This window comes from Bos indicus, chromosome 17, assembly GCF_029378745.1.
Source record: "Bos indicus isolate NIAB-ARS_2022 breed Sahiwal x Tharparkar chromosome 17, NIAB-ARS_B.indTharparkar_mat_pri_1.0, whole genome shotgun sequence".
NCBI lineage: Eukaryota > Metazoa > Chordata > Mammalia > Artiodactyla > Bovidae > Bos > Bos indicus.
In genome coordinates this window covers 71,302,039-71,321,862 of record NC_091776.1, presented here as the reverse complement: position 1 = coordinate 71,321,862, position 19,824 = coordinate 71,302,039, and the positions used below count along the sequence as shown (strand labels likewise).

Sequence of the window (19,824 nt, the reverse complement as noted above, 5' to 3'; positions counted from 1 at the left end):
GGTCACTGAGACCAACCGCAACCGCCTACTGGATAATTCATGGAGCCCCAGACTCTAGGCCTAGCGTAATGCGTGTGCTTAGTCACTCAGTCGTGTCTGACTCTTTGCGACCCCATGGGCTGCAGCCCGCCAGGCTCCTCTGTCCGTGGGGATTCTCCAGGCAGGAATACTGGAGTGGGTTGCCATGCCCTCCTCCAGGGGATCTTCCGGACCCAGGGACCGAACCCAGGTCTCCCGCATCGCGGGCGGGTTCTTTCCTGTCTCAGCCACCGGAAACCCAAGAATACTGTCGTGGGTAATCTATCTCCTTTCCAAGGAATCTTGCCCACCTAGGAATGAGAAACTGAGATTCTTCTGCATTGCAGGCGGATTCTTTACCAGCTGAGCTACCAGGAAAGCCCCAAGCGCTTAACACCAGCTCCTGAACCCTCCCTGCAGCCCAGAGCTGGGCACGTTCTGCTGCTCTTGAGGAAAGCGGGCCGAAGCAGCTGATCCACGGACAGGCAGTCCGCTCTCAAGGGCTGCTGGGAAGCGGGGCCTGGAGGGGGGTCCTGGGGAGGGGACGGACGGGAGAGGCCCCCCTGGGCACGGGGCACTGCTAAGGCCCACAGCTCAGCCTGAGCCAAGCACACCGGGGTCTGAGGAGAGCCTCTTACTGGATGGGCCAGGGCTCCTCTCCCTGCTGCCCTGGAGTTCCTGGCTGGCCGGCCGGTCCACACCTCCCTAGACGCCTCAGCGTGGGCCACTGAGGAGCGCAACTCCCTGGGCAGAGGAGGGTGGCCGGAACAGCCTCTCCATGGGGCCCAGGGCCAGCTCTGAGCCAGGCAGACAGAGGGCAGCAACCCAGACTGGTCCCGGCCCTCACAGCAGACCCACCAGCTGGGCCACCGCTCGGGATCCCAGACCTCGGGGTCGTTCCAGGGCCCCAGGCCCACCTGTTGCCTTCACGGACCCTGCCCTTCAGTCAAGGCCCCTTCACACCAAGGGTGGAGACAGAGCCTCCCCCGGGAAAGCATGTGGCCGGGAAACGCCAGGAGAGAAGGCCGCGAGACACACAGCCCGAGCCCTGCTCAGCCCCGGGGGCCAGGCTCCTCTGGGAGGGGGGACAGCGAGGCTCAGGCCGTGGGGGCTGAGTGGAGACCCGGACTCATCTCGTGTCCACACCAGCAGGGACAGTCGGAGTATGTAACTAACCGTGTGCAGGGTGGCCCAGGGAGCTTGGGGTGGGACCGGGACCGGGGTGCCGGGGCCAGATTGCTGGCCTGGGCTCTGCGCACCCTCCCTGGACGCTCACAAAGGACTGAGAAGTCAGCAACGCGGCTTGTGACTTACAGAGAATTGGGGCTGCGGGGAACCAGGAAGCGACACCAAGTCACTTCAGTCTCCCACCAGGGGGACAGCGTGCGGGGAAGCCAGGGGCCTCCCTAGCACCCCAAGGGCCTCAGAGGCTTCCTGACCAAGCCCCAGGGCCCCGGTGCGGGCCTGTCCTCCAGCTCCGGCTGCCGGCTACCCCCACTGACCCCCACTGCCACATGCACGGGACGCGCCTGTGCCCCAGCACCCGCGCGGCTCTAACAGGTGGGCAGAGGGGAGAGAAGCCCCACTGGCAGCACCCAAGAAGGCCGAGAAGAGCTGTGCCTGGGGCCCGGGGGAGGGAGCGAGGAGGGCGGGCCCGCGGGCCCAGAGGTCTCGGGTGGAAAGAGGCAGGCGGCTCCCAAGGGCCCGCGTCCACCTGGGGCTCTCCCAAGCCCAGCCCGCCTGAGCAGGGGCTCCAGGGCGGTGTCAGGGGCCGACCTGCCTCCTGCCCCTCGGCCCCCTGGACCCTGAACTCCTCTGTGTGCCTCTCGGTCAGTAGGCCTGCTATTGCCTGCATAGAGGTGACCTTCTGGGGGGGTACCTGGCCGACCTACAAGACTCTCCAGAAAAGGAACGTTCCAGGTCAAGGCCGCAAACCCTGCTCCGAGTGCCCTCCACCTTGGGGCAGCTCATGGGTGGCAGGCCTGGGCGGTCTGCGCCCCGGATGGAGCCCTGCTGGTGTGAGGGGGGCCCCTGGGTCCCCCAGGGCAGCTTGGCCGGGCAACTGCACAGAAAGCCAAGTGCATCCCAGGACCTGGGCAATCATCCTGGAGGTGTGGTCTGTGCCCCAGGGCGAGGGGACAGGAGAGAGGCTGGGCTGAGGAGGAAGCGGGGAGAGAGCCAGGACTCTGGGGAGGGGGTGGTTCAGGAAAAGCCAGGGAGGAAGCCTGCATCAGGAGCCTCAGCCCAGTGGGGAGGCGGGGGAGGGACAGCCCCCTAGGGCTGGCCTCATGCCCCAGGTGTCCTGCGCAGATGGCATGGAGAACACGAAGTTCTCGTTCTAGTATTTAACTCGGTAATGGAGCACACGTGAGACTCTCCTTCGTCATCACAAACTACCCATCACTTCAAGTGACCCTAGCACATCACCCCGCGGGGGAGCCCCGACTTCCCCAAGTGCCCTCTAGGGGGGCCTCCAGGGAGGCATCTTCACCGTCAGCAGGAAGGAGGCCAGGTAAGGGCTCTCCTCCCCCCCCTGGGGCTGGACCCCTCCCACAGAGGCTGAGGCTGCCTGCCCAGAGATGCGGGGAGGACTCCGTCTGTCCCGGCCAGCCCAGCCCTCAGCCCCGAGCCGGCCCCCTTCCCAGAGCTGCTCAGTTCACAGAGCGCCCGAGGGAGAACCCGCTTCCCCAACAGAGGGATTCCTGCCCCTCCTTGGCAAGGGCGCAGCGGTGACTCAGCGCTCCCAGCAGGCGAGGCCAGGACAGCCTGCTGCCGGCCCACTCCACGCAGCAGGGGCCTAGGGGGAGCCCTCAGCGGCGCCGGGGGCGGGGGTGGGTGCCAGGGTGGGAGGGCAGGGGCCCTTCCCCCAGAGAAACACGAAGACTTTGCTTCCAGGACAGCCTCGGTGCTGCAGGCTGACCCCGGGCGGAGCCAGGAAGGGGTCGGTCTCTGGACAGTGAGGCTCTGAGGTCAAGAACGGCCTTGTTGGGGAGGATACCAGCGTCCTCCACTGTCCTGGGGAGACACCTGTTACCTGTACCCCATGCAAACCTCCCCAAGAGCACGAGCACCTGGAGAGCAACAGGGAGGGCTGTGCGAGGCCGCACCCGCTGCCCACAGGCCGACAGTACTCACGGGGCAAGCCCCACCATTTCTGCCCCACTCACACCTCCCCGGGAGAGACCAGTTCCAGGACCGGCGGCAGCAGATCTCAGCCTACTTCCCGCCCCGCCCCCGGCATCCACCTGGCCTGTCCCCAACGGGGGGCGGCGGCACAGCCGGGGCTGGCCAGCCGGGCACCACCTCTCCCCTCTCAGGCCCAGACGGCTCCATCTCCTCTAGGAACTGCCCCGGTGGAGTAGGACGCAGTGTCCAGCTTGTCTGCTCCCCATCTCCCTGAAGCCCTGCTGAGCCACGGGCCGGGCGCCTCCCACAGCAGTCAGGGCCACCAGCTGGCTCCAGGCCCTGGGTTAAGGGCCTGCCAGGGCCGGGCTAAGTTGAGCACCCCCTGGGGGCAGGAAGTCCTGAGGCCTCCTCTGCAAAGCCCTGAGGGCCGCCTCTGGCCGTAGGGTCGCACAGAAGCCGCCAGGGGCGCCCTTGCCCTGGCCCCGGGAGCTCTCCAGGCTGGGCCGAGAAGGGCAAGGGAGTCCCCGCGCCGTCCACCGGGAAGAGTCCCCCGCGCAGGCAGGGGCTGGGGAAGCCTGCCATTTGCCTGCAGCCGGCGCCCGCCCGTTTCCAGGCTCTTCTGCCAGATGAGACGTCGCACAACACGGGGTCCCCAGAACTGCCAGACTGTTCGTCCCCTCCCCCTCCGGGGAGAAACAGAAATGACAAACAACGAAGTGCGCGGAGGCAGCCCACCTGGCAACTGCGCCGGGGCCCCGCCCGCGCCCTCCCGCCCACTCGCGGCGGGGCAGCGGCCCGGCCCGCGCGGGGAGTAGGCCCTGCGCTCGCCGGACCCGGCACCAGCTTCCCGCCCCCGCACGGCAGCTATTTATAGCCGGGGAAGCACCGCGCCGGGCGCCGCTGCCCACCCGCCGGCCGGCTCACCAGCCCCGGGAGCGGCCCGCGCAGCTCCGGGCCCGCGCCGCCCGCCGCGAAGTTGCCGGGTCGGCGGCGGGCGGGCGGCTTTCGCTTTCGGGCGGCTGGCGCAGCGCACACCCCCGCGCCCACTCGCGGCATCCGCGGGCCGGCTGGGCTCGCCTGGGGTTCGCGGGCGGGCTTCTCTCCCGGCCCCCGCCGCCCCCGCGCGCGCGCCCGCCCATCCGCCGCCCACCTGGCGCTGTGCGGGCCCCGGCCGGGGGCAGGGGGCGCCGCGGCCCCGCTGCCTGCCGACTTCCTCCGCCGCGGCGCCCGGGAAACCGCGGCCCGCGGGCTTCCTGCCGCGCCGGGCGGGTGGGCGGGCGGGGGGTCGGGCGCGCGAGCCGGCCCCGGGGACTGAGCCGAAGCTCCGGAGTGTGGGGAGCCCGCGGGCAGAGGGGCAAGGCGGCCGCGGCCCGCCCCAGGCAAGTTCCTACCCGCCGGCTCCGCCGTGGCATCTGTGCAGGGAGCTAGGGCGGGCGCCGGGCCATGGCGCGGAGGCTCGCTCGGCGGGCCGGGGCGGGGCGGCGGGGCCGGACGGGGCGCGGGCGCTCGCTGCTCGGCCTGGAAGCAGGCCCAGCGGCACGACTGAGTTGGCCGGCCAATCGGAGCAGATTCCGGGCCGGGCCCCCGGCGGTACCGGGGAGCATAGCCCTTGCCACGGGAAGCTGTGGGACCGGGCGTCCCAGGCCCAGTGGGGCAGGGACGTCCAGGAGGGTGGACGGCAGGGCGACAGGAGCCAGCGTGCGCCGGGCCGGGCTGTCCACACCCTGCACCGCGCAGCTCTGAGCCCGGGGCTCCTGGACTTGTGCCCTGTGCGGGGCAGAGGCCTGGGTGAGTGGGGGGCTGTCCTTGCTGACCCAGTGCGGCGCTGGGAGCTGGACTGCCGACTCTCCCAGGACCATCCTCCAGCAGGGAGGGCAGGCTAGAAGCCACTGCGCCCTGCAGGGGGCTTTCCAGCTGGGAGGGGCGGCTTCGCCAGCTGGGCTGTGAGTTCCAGGAGCAGATGAGACTGGGGGGAGCAGCGGGGCTGGGCAAGAGGCCCGGCAGGCTCAGGACCCCTCTGCAGAGCTCCGCAGTGCTCAGGGATGAAGAGTGGGTGTCCCTCCTGGAAGGGCAGCCAAAGCCGCCGGGAGCACACAGCGCCTTCCCCAGCGTTTTCCGTGGGGCGGCCCCGTGGAGTCACCCCCCCAGCCCCTGGTTGCTTCTCCCCCTCCCCGGCTGAGAGGCACAGCAGGGGCAGAGCTGATGGGAGACGCTGCCTCCAGCCCAGGCCGGGCACCAGCCCCCACACCATTGCTTCCCCAGCCCAGCAGTACCAGGACTGATCCGTTCTCCTCTAACCGACACCCAGAGGCCTCAGGGCCGCCTGGCCCATCCTGGTGACAGCCCCCCCAAGCCAAGTAGCTTCCACTTGTCCTGCCCAGGCTGGCTCCTGCCCACCAGCTTTCCCGGGCTTGCCACGTGCCCCTGATCCAAACAGGCCCAAGGCCAGCCTTCAGCCGGCAGCTTTTGCACTCCCGGGCCACCCTGTGTCCAGGGCCACAGCAGCAGTCTGGCACCCCCCTGGAGGATCATAACTCCGCCTGGCACTGGAAGGACCTGGGCTGGGCTCCCAGAGAGCACAGAGCCACAGGGAGATGGGCCACCTCGAGGCTGTGCCCACAGCGCTGGGTCTCAGGCCAGGAGAGCCTGGGCCGCGTGTCAGGTCGCAGCAGCCACGCCCTGTCCACACTCGTATCGTCACCTGCTGGGAGCTCGGGCCACCGGCTGTCCTCGCGCGGCCCCACCTGGCCATCCCTGCTTGCTCTCTGCTCCCCACCACCTCTCGGGTAAACACCTGCACCCCTGTGGGGCCTGAGAGCCCAGAGGTGGCCACCAAAGCCAGAGGGAGCCACAGGAGGTGGGACTGCTCGACTCGACTTGTCTGCGCGAGTAACCCCTGGCAGGGCAGACAAAAGCAAGAAGACCAGAGGTAAAGCCCAGGAGTCTCCAGGTGTCCCTGTCAAATGAGCAGCAGAGAACGAATAGAGGCCTTCGGGCGGAGACTGTCATCTGTGTGCGAATGGAAAGGAAGACTCCAAGGCCAAGAGGCGTGTGGTGGCCCGGGGTGTGGAACCCAGACAAACACGGGCAAGGCCCCAGGCCTGCGGCCGGCGGGGCACACGGCAGGCCTGCTAGCACCTCTCTGGACCCCTCGTGCTCGCTGGGCAGCGCAGGCCTCTCCAGTGGCCACCCCCTCCTGGAAACACGCACCTGTGCTTCGCCACACACACCTGAGGCCCGCACCCCCAGACTCAGGGCTGGCTGCTGCCCAGGCACCCCCGGCTGTGCTGTCCACGGGGACCACGTGGCCCAGGGGCCCCGCACAGCCACCCTGTAAGACCTGAGCCAACACAGGCCTGCAGACTGCTCCGGTTCCTGCCTGCGGGCTGTTAACCCAGCCCTCCCCCGACCTAACCCCCTTCTTCCCAGGGCTGAGTCCAGCTCTGCCCAAGTGGCAGGAACGCGTCTCGGAGCTCCCAGCCCACGCTCTCGGCGCCGGGCCTTCATGCTGCCAGCTGGCGTGCAGGCGTGGGCCTCCCCACTGTGGGGTGCCGGCTCCGTCTGTCGTGCGCCGGGGCAGCCTCTCTGCTGGAAGCGCGCCAGCCCCCTCTCCTTCCCCCAGTGGCCTGGAAAGGCACTTGCCTTCCCCCCTGGGCGCACAGACCCCAGCTGCCACCCTGCCATGTTCCCACTAGAGCCTCTGGTGCTCAGGAGCAGCTCAGACTGTGCTCTGCAGAGGGTCGCGGGCAGCACCGAGTCCAGCTACTTTGCCTATCTGACCTGTGAGTGAGGACACGGGCTTGAACGGGGGCCTACCCGGGGAAATGGAGGGCCGTGTGCAAGGACGACCCTGTCCCCGTGGCCTGGGGCGGCATCCACCTCAGCAGACGGCTGTGCCTGCAGCCACACTCAGCTCCGCGTTGAGCACGCCTACCAGGGCCTGACCCACAGGCCCAACCGTGGATGCCAAGACTGCCGTGGGGAGGCTCGGCCATGGCCACGGCCAGCTTGGCTGACCTGGTAGGTCTAGGACAGGGTGGGGGCCAGAGTGGCTTCGGGAAGAAGGGGCAGGCGTCCGGGCTGGGTGCTGATGGCCGAGGACCCCCCAAATGGAGGGGGGACGGTCAGGGGGCCCATGTGGGCGGAATGCCAGGGGTCTGGAGGGGTGGGCAGCATGGAGCAAGGGGCTGGCAGGCTCAGAGGTCTTGGTGACCTGGCCGGGGCTCACCAGCATCTCCGTGGAACAAGAGGGTGCTAGGGCTCGGCTCCTCTACGCCCGCCCCACATCAGGGGCCTGGGAACGAGAGCGGCCGTCTCGGCGGGACTGCTGAGCCACCCCATTTCACCTCAGGAGGGGCCACATCCTAGAAAAGCCGGGTCTGACATGCACACAGAGGAAACCAGGCCGACTCCTCCCACCCCAACCCCAGTTCCACGCGGGCCTGCATGGGCTTGGGGGCATCTGCGCCTCAGCCTGTGCCCGGTGTCTCTCCTGGACAACTGACCTGGGGTCCTCCGCGGGGAGGGGCGAGCTGAGGCGGGCAGGGATCGAGCACGGACCACAGACACAGCCAGCAGCTCCAGCGGAACGGCCGCAGGGGAACAGGCTCGGCCCGCAGAGCCCGGCCCCCATCACAGGTGTGCGGCGTCATCCCCACCCACGGGGCTCCTGGAGCCCAGGGCGCCCCAGCCCACCTGAGGAGGGCCAGCTGGGCCTCTTGCTGGAAATGAAGCCCAGGCCAGCGCTGCCGGGGCCCGGGCTGGGCCGGAGCCTGAGCCTGTGCCAGCCTGGTGCTGGGCTGGGCCTGCTGGGGAAGCTCCACCTACCCTGGCACACCCTAGTTTCCAGCTTCCTACACGTGATCAGGGGTCAACATTTCAGAATTTGTTTTTAATCAACCACATTCCTGCAACATCCTTCCCACCTGGCCCTGAGCCCCTGCACCCCCTCCCAGTGGGCCGGTGAGCTCTGCTCCACGAGGTCCCTGTCCCAGCTGTGGCTGTGCCCGCCCGTGGGGCCTTCCTGCACCCGCTCCTAGATGCGGTGGCCCCAAGACACATGCGGTCCTCAATAACCCCGAGGTGAGTCTGGTAAGGCCCACTCGGCAGACAAGAAACAGTCTAACCAGTGCTGACCATCTTGTCCAAAGCCACCAGCTACAGGTGGGGCCAGGTGTGGGGCAGGCCCGGGGCTGGCCGTGTGTGTGTGTCCCCGGCCAGGCCTGTGAGGGAGCCCGTGCTCCACCCTCAGGGGCATTTGGGAGCCGTAGCCTGTCACCGTGGAAACCAGGCGGGGGGCTCCTAGAGCCTGCCACTCTGGTTCGGATTTCAAACTCCATGCCACTCTCTCAGAAGCCACTCGGTCAAACTTTCCAGGTAGGAAAAGTAGAAAGAAAGGTAGCATGGCATCTGAGCAGGGAAGCCCTGGCTGGCAAGCAGAGGGGTGGCAGGGCAGGGACCCTGGATCTCCCCCGGGCTCAGGCCCCCTCCAACAGGGAGCACGCGGCCAGAGCAGGTGGGCCCAACCCTTCCTGACTTTGGGAGCTGCTGCCCTTTCGTGTGTGCCAACGGGGTGTGTGAGAAGGCGCTTTTGGAAAAAGGGCTGGAAAACCACTGACCTCATCCAGCTGGCTGGCCTTTGGACATGGGGAAACTGAGCTCAGACGGCTTGGACCAGGAAGTCAACAGCAGGGTGAACCCACGGGCAGGGCGGCATGCCAGGCCCCCCGTGGGCGTACAGGAGGCCCACGGTCAGGCCTGGCGTGGACGGGGTGTCCACAAGGCGCAGCACGTGGATGGAGGCCCCCACAGGCTGACCAGCACAGCAAGGGAGGCGGCCCGCAAGCCCAGCCCTGGTGGCCACCACGCGGGACACTCCTGAGCTCAGGGAACGATGGCGGGTCGGCTCCACGCCCTGGGGGATCCGCCCACCCTGTGCCCGGGCTTGCAGGCCACCACCCGGCCACAGGCTGGGCGCCATGGGGAGGGCCTGGACCTGGAGTGAGCCGGGTGCCCCATGGGGCCAGAGGACCGAGCGGACTGGCGCAGCCCTGCCTCCCTCCCCCAGCACAGGTCCCTGCGGCACGACCACCCCAGCCAGGGCCTCAGGGAGTCCCACCGGGTCCTGCTCCTGTGGCCCCAGGAGACACACCCCGCCCCGGCCCTCTCCATCATTGGTCTGAGCAGCTCCAAACCTTGGGCCTCCTCCGGAAGCTGCCCCCCTGCAGTCCTCCAGACGGCGCCTGGCCCGGGGCGGCATCCCAGGGGACGAAGCTGAGCCTGCTACGTGCCTGCCTCAGAAAGCCTCAGCAGGGCCACCAGTCCCGGGAGCCGGCTTCTGAGAAAGGACTTGCAGTGGGAAAGGTGTCCCCGCTGGAGACTGCTCTCAGGAACATGACATGGCAAGCTCCCAGCTGCTGGCCTGGGCTGGTCAGAAACTGGTGCGGAGGCTGCCTGCAGGACGTGGGCCCCGAGCTGAGTTCTGCACCCCCTGGGGGGGGCTGTCACAGTAGGCTCAAGGATGCCAGGGGCTAAAGACCCCCACTGCCTGTTTCTGCCCAAGCATCCTGGCAGGGGGCAGCACGGTGAGCCCACACTGGCCTCCAGGGGCCAGGCGAGCATGCCGGCGGGGCCAGCCCACCTGGAGTGCAGAGATCTATGACCGCCGTGCTCCTGTCTGGGCGGGGCCTGGGCATCCTGTGCACCCAAAGGCCTTAGGTACCTGCTCCAGACCGAACCGGGCCCAGCGCGAGAAGGCCACAAAGTCCACCAAGCTTGCAGAGCCGGGGGCCGAGAAGGAAGGAGACCTCGGCGCAGCTAAGAAATCACAAGTGTGCTAACCTTCTAAAGGCTCTTAAAAACTGGGCCTTTTTTCCCTGGAGAACTTGAAGTGACTCTTCTGTTTACTCTGCTTCTGCAACCAGCCCATCGATCATTTCAACAATGCTAAAAATACCGCTGCGGCGGGTGGACCGGCACTACAGCCCGGGCTGGGGTGTCCTCGGGTTGAACGCCCACTTCTCTTGTGTCCCCTGGTCCCCCCTTCACCCCGACGTCAGGACGGTGCTGCTGCGCTCGCGGCCCCCGCCTCCCTTCCGGCGGCTCGGAGCGGTGCAGGCCGTGGGGAGGGACACGCCTGCCCCTTGTGGCCGTGTGCCCTCGGGCCGTGCCCAGGGAAGCTGTGGTCTCCTGCCCAGGCCACATGCACCCCTCATCGCCGGCAGGCTGACCCCAGCGTGGGGCCAGTGCCAATCTCACCCTCCCGCCAGCCACGCTTCGGCACGAGACAGGGCGAAGCCCTCGTCCCTCCTCCAGCCCAGACTGGGAGTGCGGCCCCGGCCAGGCGCCTCCCCTGCTGGCGCCTCCGTGAGACAGGACTGCCTGTTCCACTACGCCTGGGCCTGGGGCCCCGGGACCTCTCTCAGCCCAGCTGCCCCCGGCCCAGCACGAGTCGGCTCCACACCCGGCGACACGCGCCTCGAGGTGTGGGCAGAGGGACTGGTCACAGCCAGCTGAGCCGAGGGATGCGGACGTGGCGGGCCCAGCCTCGGACAAGCCGGGGGCTGCTGCCAGTGGCGGCGTGCTCTCTGGACTGGCCTGGCCCTGGCCCCAGCGGGCGCCGGGGGGCAGAAACATGCGGTATGTGCAGAGCAGCACCTCTTCCCTGGGCTGAGCCTGCGAAGGGCCAGCACTTGGGGCCGCTGATGGGGGCGGTGCGGTGACTCAGTGGCAGGGGCGGATCAAGCCCCTGAGGCAGGACTGCCCACCGGCCCCCAGGCGTGGAGCAGGGAGGGCGGGGGGAGGACAGCCAAGCCTGCTGTTGCGGCTGGCTCCGGCAGAGACCCCCGGGGCTTTCGAGGGCAGGAGGGGGTCATGTTTGCCCGCCAGGTACTGCTGGGGAGCTCTGGGCCCTGGAGGCCGCGTCCAGCCGGCACAGCAGTGCTCTCCCCGGGGGCGTGGGTGCCAGCCGAGGCCTGACCTGCACGCTGGGCACCGTCTCTGAACTCAGGGGCTCCTGGCCAGGACCTGGGCCTGGCCCTCCCTAGCACCGGCCTCTGCAGCTGGGTGGGGCTGGCGGACCCCCAGTCACCCACCACTGGAGGCAGTCAGGGTGGGACAGACACCTGCCGAGAAGCAAGGGCGCCAGGGATGGAGGGACTCCTCTTCCTGCTCTGCCCATCCGGCAGGTGTTCCCCGCGGGCTCCCAAGCAGGGGCCTTCCTCCCACCAGGGCCCTTGGGGAGCACTCAGCTCCAAGGCACAGGCACGTCGCGACACAGAGACGACTCCTGACGACCGTGCTTCCTGTCGGTTTGAGCAGCGTGGAGTTGGGACAGGACCACCGGGTGTGGTGCCTGCCGAGTGTGCCAGAGCCCCCGGGGCAAAGGGACAGGCCTGGGTGTGGGAAGGGGCCCCTGTCGCCCTGGGCACCCCACGGGCAGACCAAGATGCAAGCTGCTTTGGTTCTGAGAGCCCAGGCAGCGGGGCAGATGGGTCGGGGCGCTGCCGTACCAGCAGAGCCACAGCCTCCGACCGTGGCGGGAGGGCAGGCGTGGGCGCCAGGCCGCACAGGCGGGCCCAGGGGTGCGTGTGGACAGCGACGTTCGCATCTCAGGCTGCCCCACCTGAGCCGGGCAAGCCCCCACCCTCTAGCTGGGCCCGTCTGGTACCAGGCCCCCCGCTGCACCCACCTTCAAGCCCCAAGCAGGCCGCCTTCCGGTCCTCAGGGCCCAGAGCGTGCCGAGGGCTCCCACCCACCTGTCATGATCACCTGCCGGGGGCAGTCCTGTGCCGGGTCTGGGCCTTGTGAGGAGGGCAGGGCGGGAGCCCAGCCGGCCAGGCCAAGAGACCGGCCCGGGTGCCGTGGGTCCCTGCAGCCTGAGCTGGGGGCGGGCCTGAGGGGAGGGGTGGCCCGCGCCTCCACTCTGCTCCCTCCCGCTCAGGTCCCTGCCTCGCTGCCGGCACAGCCCAGGATGCGGGAAGAGTGCCCGCTGGGGCGCTCCCGTCCCTTCTTTCACTCAGCCTGGAAACTGGGTTGAAACAGGAAAAGAACCTGCTTGCTAAAATCGGTGAGCATTCTGGGGAAGAAAGGAGCGCCGTCTCTGGTTTCGTTACCATGGGAATGTTTCTGGATCGACTACCAGGGGAAAGAGGTGCGCCCTGGACAGAGCAGCCCAGCTCCAGCCATCACAGGCCTGCCACCAGACGTGCAAACGCCTGCCCGAGAAGCCCTGGAAGCTTCTGGGCCTCAGAAACGTGCCCCCGGCCTCTGCATCCCTGGTCTGCTCTGCAGACCCTCAAAGCTGGCACTGGGTCAGGAGGGCACCGCCCGCAGGCCCAGCCCTGCCTCGCTGCCTCCCGCCAGCCTGTGTGCCCACGCTGGGCTCCCCGCTCCCTGCACGGTTGTCCTGAGGAGCCACCACTGAGTCACGCGGCCACATGCCGTCTGCCCGTCCCTCCCTGGGGCCCAGGCCAGACCGTGCCAGGCGGACAGGGCTGCAGCCTCAGCCAGCACCGCGCAGCAGCCCTGGGTCTGCTCTGGTGAAGGCCCGGCCGGCCTGCCTGTCGGGGGTGGGGGTGCTGGGGCCATGGCCGCCCCAGAGACAAGCCTGGGCCGGGACCCAGCCCGCCCCGGCTCAGTCCACAGGTGGGACTTTCCAGGGCAGTGAAGGGGTGGGTGGGAGCCGGGGCCCCAGTCAGGCTGGGGGCGGGGGTAGGGGGGCTGGATACGTGCCAAGTCCATGCCCCTCCCTCAGACGCTGCATGTGGCCTCTGCTGTGGGCCCCCAGCCCCCTCACGCCCCGAGGAGGGCCCGGTGCTGCCTCTGCCCTGGCCGCCCTCCCACCCGCGTCTGGGCGGGGCCGCATCAGGGGCGCGTAGTATCGGGCCCCCAGCCCCGCAGCCAGCACGCACACACGGCCGCGGGTGGCCTGCAGCCCTCGGGGAACATCCCCAAGACTCAGGGTCAAGATACCACCACCAGAAAACACCCCCACACAGACACACAGGCATGTCTTCTCAGGTGAATGGCACGCCTGATTCTGCGCACGAACACTTGGAAGGAGCGGCAGCTGCCCCCCACGATGCTGCTACGGAGGGCAGGGCGCCCAGGGCTGGGCTCAGCTGTGCGACTCAGCTGTTGGCAGCTACAGCGTGCCCGACGTGGCTCCACGGCTGTCAGACGCTGCCCATGACAAGCGGGAGATGGGTCTCCCGGCCCCAGCCCCGAGGACGAGGGGGCCACAATGGCCCTGCCGGTACCTCCTCAGGGCCAGCCCCCAGGCCTCCGCCCCACCCCTGGCCAAGGCGGCAACCTCAGCTCATTGGGAGGGAGAAAAGGGGTCATCCTGACCCCCCAGCCCCGTCAGTGGGCTCCACAGTGGGCAGGCCATGGAAGGACACCCACGTGACGAGGGCCGGTGGCTGCAGCCTGGGCATCTGGGTGGGAGGGAGGCCCTCACGCATTGCAAACCCCCAGTACCACACAGACTGACTGTGGGTTCTGTCCACCACCTGCCTATAAAACACTCTCACGGAGAGGCTGGCAGGGACAGGCTCCCAGCTCGAGAGCCCCGCTCGACCCCAGGTCACGCCTGAGTAGGAGGGGAAGTGTTGTGGACCCAGACAACCCCCACCTGGTCACCTCTCAGCTCGAGAGCCGGCGTCTGCCGCACCCTTCCAGACCTAAGTCCTGCCCCCCACAAGCTCTGGCCCAGGCCAGTCCCGCCGATCGCTTTCCCAAGACGTGACAAGGAACCCAGGAAAACACAGGAGAAAGCAAAGCTCAGAGGATCTGTGTGACATGCCAAAGCACCCCCCTGAGGACAGGGTGGGCAGGCCGGGGATCCAGAGGTGAGATCGCGAGAGTGCAGACCAGCGGTCTCTGTGCCAGCAGAGCGAGGGAGCGAGGCCCGGCCGGGGGGCAGCCGCGAGCTCCCGGGGCCCCAGGGGCGGGACCCCACCCTGTGTGAAGCACCAGAGGGCACTCAGAGCCCAGCACTGGCCACACTCGCTTTCTCTGCAGCAGCGCGGCCCCAGCCAACCCCGGTGCCCAGGTCCCCACGGGGGGAGCAGGGCACAGGCCTGGGAACCCTCGCACGGAGCCCCCTGTGCGGCCCCAGAGCCCCGCCAAGCTCCCCAGGCCTCTCCCACAGGTGCCGGGAGGGGCAGCCACCTGCCAGGAGCCTCTCGACAAGCAGGGCGCGCTCCCCAGCCTGGCGCGCTCTCGCCTGCGCCACCCCGCAAGGCCTCTGAGGATGCCGCCCTCCCGCCTACCCCGGGGTCATTTCCCGCGCCCGCCGCCCATGACAGGCGCCAGCAGCCCACAGCCGCGGAAATCAACAAGGCAAAGTACTCACGTTGAAGAAATTGGTCTTGTTCCTCTCGCAGAAGAGCCCCTGTGCCGGCATGTGCTGCAGCTGTTGCCACGGGATACCACTGCCTAGCAACACGTCGCGGGCCCACTGGAGGTTCTGGGGAAGCAAGAAGTAGGTTGGGAGTGAGTGTGTGGGCAGCTCCGGGCACCCACGGGGAGGGGGGCAGTCCCCTCCTTCCAGGCTGCGCCAGCCAAGCGGCAGCGCCCACAGACAGCCGTCCTGTGGCGCCCACGGCCCTGGCTTGATCACCCGGCCACGGGTACATTTCCGAGCTGGTCTCACGCCCCGCACAGCTGACCTAGGAGAGCACGGCCGCGGACTGCCTAGGGAGGGCACAGACAGGCATGCCTGGCCCTGCCCAGCTGCGCAAGATGCTGCATGGACCCAGCACCCCACTGTCGGCCGGGGTCCCCCAGCAGCCTAAAGGGTCCAGGCTGACCTGTCAGTCCGCGGATGACAGCCCTAGGCCCGGGGGAGCCGGGGCTACAAGCCGCCAGGGGAAGCGAGTTTGTGGGAGGGGCTCCGTCCACGGCTCAGGCCGCGGTTCTCTCGGTGGAAGCAGGGAGGGCGAGGCCTGAACACCAGGCCCTTGAGGGGAGCGCAGACTGGGCTGATCCGTCAGCCTCCCACAGACAGCTCCTGGGAGCCAGGAGGCTGGCGCATGAGGCCGTGCTGTTAGAAACACTCCCGCTGCCCCCCAAACAGGCTCGCGGGTGCCCGGATCTGCTGGCAGAGCTACACGCACGTGCTGGCCCGTGTGGGGGTGCCCCGCAGCCCTGGGGAGTAGACCACCCTCTCCGGGCCTCCGCTGCCCACGTGGAGGATGCCGGCGGCCACTGGGCCACTCCTAGGGCCAGGATGCCAGCAGGAAAGCCTCTGTCTGCACACCCACTCCTCCTCCTAGGAGCTGGCCTGCCCTGACCTTGGTGACATGAGCCTCTGGCCTGCCCTGCCTTCCCCCCTGCCAAGCTCTCAGGGAGGTATCCCTGGGAGGCAGGAGGCTGGGGCGGGCGTGAGGCCAGTATCTCCCTTGAGTTCCCTCTGTGTGGGGATGCCTCAGGTCTCACAAGGCCGGTCGCACGTCCCTACCTGGCGGGCAGCATGAACTTGCCTGTCCTCACACAGCTTGAGCAGAGAGGCTGTGGGCCACCCCTCTCCCAAGACCCGGGCGGGCTGCACCAGCTGAGCCTGAGGGGGAGGGCTGGCCCATGCTCAGGGGTCTGAGGCCCCTCCCTCACCTCACGTGGCTCAGGCCCCTCTGCCAGCCTCACTCTCTGTCACTGGGCATAGCCTCTTAGTGACACGCCGGTGGGAGCTGTTGTTAGGGTACTGCCACGGCCCAGAGGGGAGGACCCCAGAAGCAGGCAAGGCTCAGGAAGGCTGGGGGGCACGGGGCTGGGGGGCACGGGGAAGGCCCCGCGGTGGAGTACGGGCGGGGCCGGGCCAGGCAGGCCCTCCTCTGTCTGTCCTCACTAGGAGGCCCAGACAAGCCCCTGCTTCTGGGTGGGGTGCAGGGAGCGGCACGGAGGGGCCGGGCCATCACCATGCCCGGCCCAGGCTCGGCTTCTCTTGGGACATCCGTGACCCAGGAGGGCCAGAGTGGGCAGAGGATGGCAAGAGCAGCCTGGCACGGGAACCCCGCACCACTGGGGGAGAAGCAGGAAGCCCGCACGGGGAAGCACGCTGCTTGGGGTCGGCGGGCACCTCCAGGCAGGCAACACCCAGGCGCCATGCATGGGGGCGCCAGCGTCCCGGTGTGGCTTGGGCTGCATCTCCCTCATGGGTCATCGCGTGGGGCGTCTCTTCTGCTGCTGCCTGGCCCTGCGTGTGTCTTCTTGGAGAGATGTCTATTCAGGGCCTTTGCCCATTTTTAAGTTGGGCTGGCTTTTAATTAACGAGTTGTCAGAGCTCTTCGTGGCTCCTGGATACTAGTCTCTTGTCAGATGCGTGATCTGCACATCTCTCTCCCACCCTGCCGATCCTCTTCCCGCTTTGGCAGTGTCCTTTGAAGCACAGAAGTTTCCCATTTTGATGGTGTCTGGTTTACTCATCTGTTTCCGGTCACCTGTGTTTTTAGCGTTGTATCTATGGAATCATCGCCTAACCCGAGATCACTAAGATTTACGTGTATGTTTTCTTCTAGGAGTCTTGTAGTTTCAGCTCTGAAATTGAGGTCTTCAATCCATTTCAAGTTAACTTCTGTACACACTGTGATGGCATCCCCTACTCCATGGAAATGAGTTTGAGCAAGCTCTGGAGTTGGTGATGGACAGGGAGGCCTGGCGTGCTGCCGTCCATGGGGTCGCAAAGAGTCAGACACGACTGAGCGCACAGGCAGGCCTCCGACTTCACTCTGGCTGTCCAGTTATCCAGCGCCGTTTGTTGTCCTTTTCTGCCACGAAAGGACTGTGGCAGCCTCGTTGAACATCTAGTGACCACAGACGCACCCGTTCACTGCTGGACTCCTGACTCGCCTGCGCTGATGTGTGATCGCCCCCGAGAGCAGCGCCACACTGGTTCTCCTTTTAGCTGTGACGCAACACGTAATGCAAACTCCACCAGAGGAACCACTTTCAAGTGAGCAGCTCACGACATCGTGCATCCACACCGCTGTGCAAGCGTGTCTCGAGCCCCCCTGGGACTCTTCGCCTTGCCAATCTGAGCCCCGTCCCCATTCAACAGCAGGTCCTGGGACCACACGTGTGTGGAGTTCCACCGGATTTGTTCTTTTTTTGTGTCTGACTAATTTCACTGAGGACATGCGTGTTGGAGCAGGCATCAGAGTGTCCTTTCTTTTTAAGGCTGAATAATATTCCACCCTGCTTTGATTACTGGAGATTTGCAGTGAGCTCTGACATTGGGACGTGTGAGTTTTCCAGGTCCGTCCTTTTCCAAGACTGTCTGGCTCCAGGAGCACGTTGTAACCCACTCAGTCCTGATCCCTCGCAGCAGGTGGGGTCCCCGGTTCTCCAGGCGAGCCAGAGGCAGCAGGCTGGTGGAGCACACAGAGTCATTCTTCAGCGAGCTCCAGGACCCCTGTGCTGCAAGGTCTCTGCGTGGCCCATGTGGATGGTGGGAACCACAATTTTATGAGCAATGCCACGGCCTAGGACTCCAACTCCTGCCAAGACCAAGCCCTTGGAGAACCACGAGCAGCAGGCACCGGGCTCGGGGGCGGTGGCCTTCCCCGAGGCGTGGGAGCACCTAGGAGCCTGTGTCCTCAGGCGTGCCCCCCACTGTGGGCCAGCAGAAGCCACACCTTGGGGGGCCCCAAGGCGGGAGTCTGGTGTATAGCAAAGCTGACCCTGGGCTGGAGAGCAGCCTTGGGGGATGTCAAGGGTCCCCAGGGACGGACGACTACAGAAGGGCTGGGGGGGCCGCAAGCCTGGGTGGTGCCAACACGGAGGAGACGGGCTGTGGTCCTCGGGTGGGGCCCTTGGGCAGGACCCGAGGGCTCTGAGGCTGGCTCCACTGGGGCCGCTCTGCCGGGGGCAGCCACAGAGCCATAAGTGGGGAGCATGGAGATGCCACCACCACGCCCAGGCGGGCTCGACAAGGAAACGGACTGCTGCTGAGCCCGCACAGCAGGAAGCGTCTGTTACCCAACAGCTGTGTGGGAGGTGGTCACCGCTGGTCAGAGACAGGCCACCAAGAGCTCTGGCCAGGCCCCAGGACGGCAGGCTGCCCCACCGGGCCCGGCGCTCAGCCTGTGAGGCAGCGAGGTGTTTGAAAGCCACCCAGCAAGGCCTCTGTGCAGAGCAAACAGCAGCCTGCGGGGCCCCCGGCTGCTGCAGAAAGGGAAGTCCATCTTGGGGAAGCAGGCCACCAGGCGGGACATGCGGGGACTGAGGAGCTGCAGACGTGCGGTATGGCCCCACAGAACAGACAGCTGGGCAGCCTTGTCCCTGCCACTGGGCCCACACCCACCCCACAGGCCCCACAGCCCATCAGCCCAGCACAGGGGACCCAAACGACCTGGGCTAATTTGCAGAAGAGCACAGGGCCAACAGTGAGCAGGGACAGGCCCACGGTGAGTGTCGGGGGAGGCGCGGTGGAGACGGCTGGGCCCCGGGAGCTGGGCTGCCTGACGTCGAGCAGAGGACGTGACCACTGACGGTCACTGTCGTGTGTGCAAATACACACACAGGGCGGCCTTTGTCTCACACCAGCAGGACTGTGGACGGCGCCCCCGAGTTCTACAGCTGACATAAGTGTGGTTTCCTGCTTTTTGAAAACCCGCCCAGCAAGGACACAGACTGAGGAGCCCGCACGGCCCAACCCCAGGCCCAGATTAGAGCCATCTGTGGGAGTGCGGAGGCGCCCGGGGCCCCACGGGGCCTGCGCGGCAGCCCCGCTCTCCCTCCAGCAGCCGGTGACTGCCCCTCCGTTCTCAGGGCATCTCACCCCCCAGATCCCTTCTCAGCCCTGCTTCTAGAGGAGGCAAGAGCGCTCGCAGGCCCCACAGACTGCTCCTGAGGAGCTTCATTCAAACCCAGGTCTGCCAGGTGCAGAAGGCCCGGGCACGGCCGGGCTGGCAGGGACGTGCAGCAGGGGCCGGGAAAGCTGGAGAGCCCGCAGCCCCCGCCAGGCTGCAGTGCCCGTGTGCCCTGCCCTGGGGAGCCGGCCTGCCGCACGCACAGCCACTCCACACCGCGCCACGCCCCACAGCAGCTGTCAGGGGGCTTCCCGCCACAGTCAGCTCTGTTCAGGCTGTTTGCCCTCCCTGCCTCTTCAGGCCCCCAGCACGGGCCTCTGGGGGGAGCGGCTCCTGAGCCCGGGCCTTACTGAGCGGGGGAGCCAGACAAGAGTGGAGGCCACAGCCGGACCCGGGGGCCACCCTGCCAGCCCCTCGCCTGCCTGGGCAACGCCTTCCCCTCCCTGCAGCCACCAGGGCTCCTCCACCCTCGGGCTCCAAGAGCGGTGCCTTCCTCCAGACACAGCAGCACCGCAGCCTGCCTGGGCCCCACTACTTTCCCTGTGGGACCCGTCACGATGGGACTCGCCTCATTGGCTCACTGGTGTATTGCAGATCTGCCCCGTGTGAATGCAGCTCTGGGGGGCTGTCTCCCCAGCTCCTCCGGGTGAGTGGGGAGCCCAGAAAAGGACGCAGACAGACCCCACTCCCCCACCAACGCTAAGCGCCTGCACGAGAGGCCTGGAGGGAAGCACGGGAGCCCTTACGTCTGGGGCCCTGCTGCTGAGTCTACACTGTCTGCCTCCGGAGCTGGAGGAGGCCGCCAGGGCTGCAGAGGGCCAGGAGGCCCACGCGAGCCGCGCCCCCCCCAGCCGCCCCGCCCACGCGAGCC

At 67.5% G+C, this 19,824-nt stretch overlaps 1 protein-coding gene and 1 long non-coding RNA gene across 5 annotated transcripts in view; one reads left to right on the top strand and one right to left on the bottom strand.

The window, feature by feature from the left end:
• The window catches only part of CABIN1 (calcineurin binding protein 1), a 71,534-nt gene that overhangs the window by 9,402 nt on the left and 42,308 nt on the right, over window positions 1-19,824 (bottom strand). For all 4 annotated transcript variants that reach the window (XM_070769926.1, XM_070769924.1, XM_070769923.1 and 1 more), the window contains exon 29: window positions 14,501-14,614. In XM_070769926.1, coding sequence (XP_070626027.1) covers window positions 14,501-14,614 — 114 coding nt within the window. The remainder of the gene's footprint in view (window positions 1-14,500; window positions 14,615-19,824) is intronic.
• On the top strand, window positions 4,300-19,803 carry LOC139176796 (uncharacterized). Its single transcript, XR_011561254.1, has 3 exons — window positions 4,300-12,211; window positions 13,165-14,629; window positions 16,662-19,803. It is a non-coding gene; the product is annotated as an uncharacterized lncRNA (long non-coding RNA).